Below are 7895 nucleotides of genomic sequence, written 5' to 3'. Positions count from 1 at the left end.
TAATATATAAAGAACTATAAAAAGTAATAATATAGAAATAAACAATGCAACTAACACTTCACCATCAACTATACGTGGCAAATGTTGTTGTTGTTAGGTGCTGTTGAGTCAGCTCCTACTCATTATTCTACATTTTTTGTACCCGACGTACAACAGAATGAACGCTGCCCAGTCCTGCACCATTCTCAAAACTGTTGCTGTGCTTGAGCCCATTGTTGCAGCCACCATGTCAATGCATTCATTGAGGGCAAATAAGAACATGAAAATGGTGCTCAATATCTTTATTAATTAGGTAAAAATAAGTTTCAACTGCAATGAGATACACTTTTTTGGAGGTCTAAAATTTTAAACATTGATTGTATCAAATGTTGGGAGGATGTGAGCAACTGGAATGCTTATGTACTGTTAACAGGGATGTAAAATGGAATAACCACTTTGGAAAAAAAAAAAACTGGCAGTTTCTTAAGAATTTAAATATACACATACTGTAACACCCAGCCCTTCTACTCCTAAATGGAATAAAATAAAATTTCCTAGAGAAATGATATCATATGTCCTTACAAACGCTTGTACATGAACTTTCATAGGAGTTATATTTTTAATATCCAAAAACTGAAATTAATCCAAACATCCATCAACAGTTGAGTGGATAAATATATTTTGATATATGCAAATAATGGATTATTATTCAATTAAAAATTATTGTATGACTTTCAAAATAATTATGCTGACTGAAAAATGCCTAACAGAGTGTACACTATATGAATCCGTTTGTGAATTTTAGAAAATGAAAAGTCTATAATGACAGAGACCAGTGGTGGCTGAAGAACAGGGTGAGGCAGGGTTCCCCAGAAAAAGGTAACTTTTGAGTCAGCTAGATATGTTCATGGGAGCTCTGGTAACATAGTGCCTAAGACACTTGACTGCTAAGCATAAGGCTGGCGGTTCAAACCCACCAACCACTCCTCGGAAGGAAGATGGGGCAATCTACTTCCATAGTGATATTGCCTCAGAAACCCAAGGAGAGGTCACTATGAGTCGGGTCCGACTTGATGGCACATAACAACAACAACCACAACAACAGATATGTTCATTACCCAAACAATTGAAGCATTGAAGTGATGGTTTCATATATATCAAAAAGAAACAACTCACCGCCATTGATTTGATTCAACTCATAGCGACCCCTCCTTGGGTTTATGAGGCAGTATCTCTACGGAAGTAGATTGCCCAGTCTTCCTTCCAAGGAGTAGCTGGTGGGTTTGATTGCCAACCTTCTGGTTAGCAGTCAAATGCCTTAGGCACTACATCATCAGAGCTCACTTTCATGTATATATGATGTCAAAATTTTAGAAGTTGTGTACTTTAAGTACGTACAAGTTACTTTATATCATTTAGAAATCAATAAAGCATACCTATTCTGTTGGCATTAAGAACTCAGATCATTGGGACAGTGAGCAAAGCCTAGGACAGAAAGATATGAGGACCCTACTTGGGGGGCATTAGTGTTCTTGACAATGAGGTAGGTCTTTGTAGACTTCACAGCTGAGGTAGAACTTTGTGGGGCTCTGCACTGCTCAGGGTATGGCTTACTGCAGTCCCTATCTGTCCCCATGTGCCTACAGACAGCCTTGGTGCAGGAGGTGCATCAGAACTTCTCAGCCTGGTGTTCCCAAGTAGTTCGTCTATACCCAGGACAGAGGCACCTGGAGATGGAGTGGACAGTGGGGCCAGTACCACTAGAGTGAGTGGGCAAACACTGGATGACAGGGAGGGCAGGGAAAAGGTGGGGCTTGAGTGGGGTTAAACTTCCTGCCATCTAATCTGGTTCAGGAATGACTTTGGAAAGGAAATCATCAGTCGCTTTGACACGATGCTGGACACACATGGACGTTTCTACACAGACAGCAATGGCCGGGAGATCTTGGAGAGGAGGTGGTGATTGGCAGGGACATTGTAGGGCAGAAGGTGGCCTATGGCATGCCTTAGCCTAAAAAGTGATGGGGGGGGGCTGTGTGTTTGTCATATGATTGTTAAAGGAAGAAGGTGAGAGAGAGTAAGGGGACTAAATTGCAAACCCTGACAGACTTCCTCTTCTTGTTTCCAGGAGGGATTACCGACCCACCTGGAATTTGAACCAGACTGACCCAGTGTCAGGAAACTACTACCCAGTCAACAGCCGCATTTACATCATGGTACCCTCCAGAGTCCCAGCCTGACCTCCACAATGCATCTCACGCTCCCATCTCCCAGACTGGGGATCCTTCATCCTGTGTCCCTCAAGCCTATGTTAATATGTCTGCCTCCTCTGCGTCCTTCCTGTGGGCAAAGGCAGGCATATAGAAATGCTTCTCAACCAGACCCTTTCACCCCCAGGATAGGAATATGCAGCTGACAGTGCTGACCGACCGCTCCCAGGGGGGCAGCAGCCCACATGATGGCTCCTTGGAGCTCATGGTGAGTATCAGAGTCCTAAGCAGGATCCTTCCCGTAAGCCTTTAACCAGAATCCCCCACCTGACCTTAAACTAATTTCCGCTCACATCCCCCCCCCCCACACACACACACACACACTTATTTTTATCTACTCTGGTCATCCCAGCTGGCCTGTGAGCTCTTCCAAGTAAGGGACACGATTCCCTCCCTGATCCATTTACTAGGCTTTGACCACTGTCTCCCATTTAAATATCTGCCAGGTGCACGCCACAGGATGTGGACTGTTAACTAAGATCTTTGGGTCAACTCCTCTGAGATCCCCGTACCCATGCTGTTCCTTTCTCGGTGCGCTCATTATCTATTCCCTGCTCAAAGCCTGCCCAGGATGTGTGACCATTCCAGGCCCCACACCTTAGGTCCCTGTCTCCTCTCTGTTCTCTGTCCTGATCCTTGCTATGGCTCCTATTCCTTCCTGGTTCCCCTACCAGATTTTTACTCTCAGGTCTTTAACTTATCTCTTGGTCTCCCTAACCACTCCCCAGTCCCCCACTCAGGAACCTCCACCAGACCTTCATCTGGTCCAGTTCTCTCCCAGGCTCTCACCTATTCCCTGGCTGATCTGCCACCAGGTGCACCGGAGGCTGGGGTCAGACGATAGAAATGGTTTAAATGAGGCCCTGCTGGAAACTGACTCAAATAGGCAGGGCCTGTGGGTGCGAGGCCGACACCTTGTGCTACTGGACACCCCCCGGGCCGCTGCTGTCAGTCACCGGCTGCTGGCAGAAAAGGAGGTCCTTGCTCCGCAAGTGGTGCTGGCCGCTGCTGACAACGCCCTCTGGAGCCAAAGGGGCATTCCACGAAGAACTGTGAGGGATTCCGGGCAAGAGGGAATGGAGGGGCGGAGGGAGGAGAGCGGAGAAGATCCTAGGCAAGAAAATGATTGGGCGGACAAGTGATAGGGCTGAGGAAGGGGCTGTCCTGCCCATAGTAAGGATGGGTGGAAATGGATGGGATGGAGACGGTTCCTTTCCTGATGAGTCCCTCTCCACCTCTCCTGGTCCCTAAAAGGTCCTGGAATTCGACTTTTTGTCCCGGCTTCGTTCTAGTCCTAGGGGCCCAGACCCACACCTACCTTGATTACTTGAGGTCTCTCCACGCCACTGCGTCTCAGCCCCACCCATTCTGGTTTCTGCGGGGTCACTGTCTCGCCCCCCACGCACACTTTCCCTCCTGCCCAGGATGCGCCCCGCCCATCCAAAAGCTCGGTCTGCTGTATCTTCCCCTACCTTTCTCCCCCACTTCCTGCCCCTGAGCTCGCACTGAGCTCCTGACTCAGCCTCACCACCTGACTGACCTCCCTTCCCATTTGCGGTTCAGCCCAAGCCTGATCTCAGGCCCTCACCCCAGCCCCACGCAGCCAAGCTCAACCCTGCCCCTCCCCACTCTCTGGTGGCGCAATGCGTAAGGCATTTGACTGCTAACCATAAGGTTGGTGGTTCAAACCCACCAGCCATTCCAGGAAGGAAGATGGGGCAATCTACTTCTGTAAAGATTTACCGCCTTGGAAATCCAATGGGGGTCGCTATGAGTCGGAATGCACTCGAAGGCAGTGGGTTTGGACCCCAAAATTCTGATCTGGCCATGCCCCTCTGACTGGGCCCCCCTTGTGATCAGGCCAGCCCCACCTCCTGGGAAGAACCTTACCCCCCACTAGGGAGGCCCGCCCCACCGCAGCTAAGCCGCAGGTCCTTGTCCGCAGTTCTCAGGGCTGCGCCGGGAGCTGCCGCCCGCTGTGCGCCTGCTCACACTCGCCCTCTGGGGCCGCAGGACTCTTCTGCTGCGCTTGGAACACCAGTTTGCTGTCGGGGAGGCCGTGGACGGCAACCTGAGCTCCCCTGTGACCTTGAACTTGAGGGTGAGCAGAGGTAGGAAAGAGAAGAGTTGAGGGTAAAACCCTCTTTGCCGCCACTCAGCCCTATGCATCCACTGCCCGCAGAACCTGTTCTCCACCTTCACTATCACCCGCCTGAAGGAGACCACGCTGGCGGCCAACCAGCCTCAGGATGGCGCCTCTAGGCTCCAGTGGACATCGAACATGGGTAGGGACCAACGGGCATGAGGAGCTTGAGGGTCTGAAGGCAGTGTCCTGGGTGTGGAGGCAGGTGGAGGGTTTGGTTTCCTGCCAGACCCAGGAACAAACTGATATGCTGGGTTGACAGAGCTCCAGAGAAGCTTTGAGGTTGTAAGATTGTGTGCAGGCTTGGGGGAGGTGATCCACTGAGGAGGGAGCACTGGGGTAGATGCCACCTCCATGTCTTCTTCAGAAACTACAGGGCCCGCCCTTCATACCCGTGCCCCCGCCCTGGATCCTGCTGCCATCACACTGCGGCCCATGGAGATCCGCACTTTTCTGGCCTCTGTCAGATGGAAGCATCCTGGGAGTGGCTGGGACTCCTCCTTCAGAGCCGGAGCACCCTCCACCATGGGCTCCAGGAACCACTGCCTCTTCATCCTCCTGCTACTGTTGCAATCCAGAGCCATTAAAATGCCACCCACAAGCCCTAGGTAGGGCAATGGCTAGGAGTTGGTGTTTTCCTTTGGGCGCCAATTTATAACCCAGAAATGGATGGCATCAGCTATTCTGCTGAACCCTGACAAGAAACCACCCTGCTTGGGAGTCGGTGGAATCCTGACACACAGACCCACACTCACCCCCATTCGCACTCAGGTTCTTGCACCCTTGTCCCGTCATCTGCTTCTTCCTCCTCCATCTACTCAGGTGCTAGCAAAGCTGCATTGAGAAGCCACCCAGGTGGTTGACAGGGCTCATCCTGCCTGGTTTGGGAGCAGCCAGGTCCAGATAAGGAGGGGATGAAGATTCAAACACCACGGGAGGGCCCAATGGACAGGTGGCATTTGACGTGAGTCCAAAGCTTTGAATAGGTGAGCATTCCAGGAAGAAAACATGGAGTGGCCTGAGTCCCATGGTGAGATCTGGGGTTGACGTGGAGGCAGGAGAGTTCTGGGTAATCCCACTGGGTAATGCCAAGCTTTGCAGTGAGAAAGAGCTGAATTCATGTCCAGGCTGGTGAGCCTGGGTAGATCCCTTGAGTTCTCAGAACCTCAGCAGCTCCCATGTAACTTGGAAATAAGGCTGTTATGAGAATTAAATTCTTCCCACAAAGTATTTAACAGCAGGCTTTGCATAGTTCAGGCCCTCTACAAAGAGGGGTAGCACTGCTGTTGCTGCTTTTCTTGCTGTATGTAATTATGATACAGTGGGATATGGTGAGTGAGGCTGGGCGGGCAGGGTCAAGCCATGCAAGATGTGAAATGCCTGACTGGGGAACCGAGACTTAAGGGCACTGGGGAGCCATGGAAGATGTGTCAGCAGGGCAGGGGCAGGGGTAGGGGCAGGTCTGTGATGGAAAGATTCCTCTCCATCAGCAGTGATGGGATAAGAATTGAAATTGGGGACCTGTGGGAGGTGCCTGGGGGACATGGTGGGTTCAGTTGTAGTCGTAGGGATGGCAAGAATTAGATGGGCTCAGATCTCCTCCAGGGTAGAGATACTAAGATTTCTTGATGGATGGCAAGTAGGGGGTGAGAGGAAGCATCGACTCACTGTGACTCTGGGTATAGGACTGGATGGGGATGCCACAGAGTCAGATTCGGGCAGAGCAATAAAGGGGGGCGGGGGGGTGCAGTGTGGGAACCAGGAAGTCAGTTTTGTCCTGGCTTTGTCCATGCCATACCCTCTGTCTGTATACTTTTCCCTACTGGGCCTGCCTGAATGACCTTTGAGACCCTTCTCAGAGGCAGAGCCTCTTCCAGGGAAGCTTGTGGAGCTGCCCCAATTTGTATCCAGACATGTCGCTGCTCATCATATTGTCCTACAACCCTGTTTCCCCACTTTGCTTCTCCCTCGCCAGAATATACACCACCAAGATCTGACCCTACATACACAATTTACTACAAATAATATTGCCACAGATAGATCAGAAAGTGTCAGTTACTCCAGATGAAAATGGAGGTTAAATAAATTATTTTTATGAAAAAGACAAGGCTTAGTGGTTTGATAGAGACTGGTGAAATCCCTGAGACTATGGCCCCTAGATCCCCTTTAAGCCTGGAATTGAACTCACTGCCCTGGCTTCCAGCCAAACAGTAGACAGGCTTATGGGATTAACATTTACATCAGGTAGATACACTCCTTAGAAAGATCAGTCAAGGGAGATCAAAAGGGCAGTGTTTGCACAGGGACATAGCTCAACAGGCAGGAATGCATAGGAAAGAAAGCCACCAGGAAGAGGTAACCACAGAAAGGAAGTGGGAAGAGTGCTGTTACATTGTAGGGATTGCAGTCAATGTCATGAAACAAAATGTATTTGAAATGCTGTATGGAAAAATGAATATGCTCTATAAACTTTCACCTAAATAACAATTTAAAAAAAAAATTAAATGAATGGTTTTCTTTAATCTCAAATCTGGTTCCTATAAAGCAGAGAGAAGGTGGCCCAAATGTCCAAATTCTCCAGTCTGCTCTTCCACTCCGTCATCTCTAACACCAACCCCTCTTCTCAGTTCTCTTCCTTTGTCTTTGGGTGGGTAATTCACTGCCGTGTCTCACAGAACTTACTAACTGTGCTTGTAAGTAAGTGGTTTGTTTTTAGAGAAGTAACAGAATCAAGATGAACTTAGAAGTAACAGAAATTACGCCAGCAGCAGTAGGCCCAAGCATCAGTCAGGATGGCTTCCAACCTAGACCACTTTCAGCTCCACCTGCTGCCAGGCTCTGCAGTCACTCAGCCACTTCTCACTGACACTTCTCACCATCTTGTGCAGTTTCTTCCTATTTTCAGTATTACAGTTCCTTCTCTCTTCATGTCTTTCAAAACCTCTGTTGGGTAAACTGCTTAATATAGTAAATTCCTTATCAATTTCAAAGTGTGGCCACCCCCCTAGTGGACCACAAACTAACCAATCTCATAGAGTCACCTAATTTGGATAGTAATTAACCAATCCCAACAAAGATTTTACACACCTTATTTGCATGTTCTTAAATGCCTTTGAGTTGGTTCTGACTCATAGTGACTCTGTGTATGACAGAATGAAATATTGTCCAGCCCTGGGCCAACCCCACAATTGTTGCTATGCCTAAGCCCATCATTGCAGCCACTGTGTCAGTCCATCTCATTGAGGGTCTTCCCCTTCTTTGCTGGCCATCTACTTTACCAAGCATGATATCCTTCTCCAGGAAAGGATCCCTCCTGACAATATGACCAAAATAGCTAAGACAAAGTCTGGCCATTCTCACTTCTAAGGAGTATTCTGGATCTAAGGAGCATTCCAGCTGCACTTCTTCCAGGACAGATTTATTTGTCCTTCTAACAGTCCATGGTATTTTCTGTATTCTATGCCAACACCAAAATTCAAAGCCATCAACTCTTCTTTAGTCTT

General features: G+C 48.9%; 1 protein-coding gene and 1 pseudogene across 1 annotated transcript in view; both read left to right on the top strand.

Moving 5' to 3' along the window:
- The window catches only part of LOC103207939 (lysosomal alpha-mannosidase-like), a 37301-nt gene extending 32297 nt beyond the window's left edge, over positions 1 to 5004 (top strand). Inside the window, exons 17-24 of the mRNA XM_042782648.1 lie at positions 1626 to 1744; positions 1834 to 1935; positions 2108 to 2195; positions 2377 to 2457; positions 3065 to 3301; positions 4195 to 4350; positions 4432 to 4534; positions 4769 to 5004. Coding sequence (XP_042638582.1) covers positions 1626 to 1744; positions 1834 to 1935; positions 2108 to 2195; positions 2377 to 2457; positions 3065 to 3301; positions 4195 to 4350; positions 4432 to 4534; positions 4769 to 5004 — 1122 coding nt within the window. The remainder of the gene's footprint in view (positions 1 to 1625; positions 1745 to 1833; positions 1936 to 2107; positions 2196 to 2376; positions 2458 to 3064; positions 3302 to 4194; positions 4351 to 4431; positions 4535 to 4768) is intronic.
- A 1952-nt stretch (positions 5005 to 6956) lies between these two features.
- The window catches only part of LOC103207938, a 56363-nt pseudogene continuing 55424 nt past the window's right edge, over positions 6957 to 7895 (top strand).

Source organism: Orycteropus afer, unplaced genomic scaffold (genome assembly GCF_000298275.1).
Source record: "Orycteropus afer afer isolate SDZICR_OR568_19922 unplaced genomic scaffold, OryAfe1.0 scaffold00402, whole genome shotgun sequence".
Classification (NCBI taxonomy): Eukaryota; Metazoa; Chordata; class Mammalia; order Tubulidentata; family Orycteropodidae; genus Orycteropus; species Orycteropus afer.
This window is presented reverse-complemented; position numbering and strand designations above follow the sequence as displayed.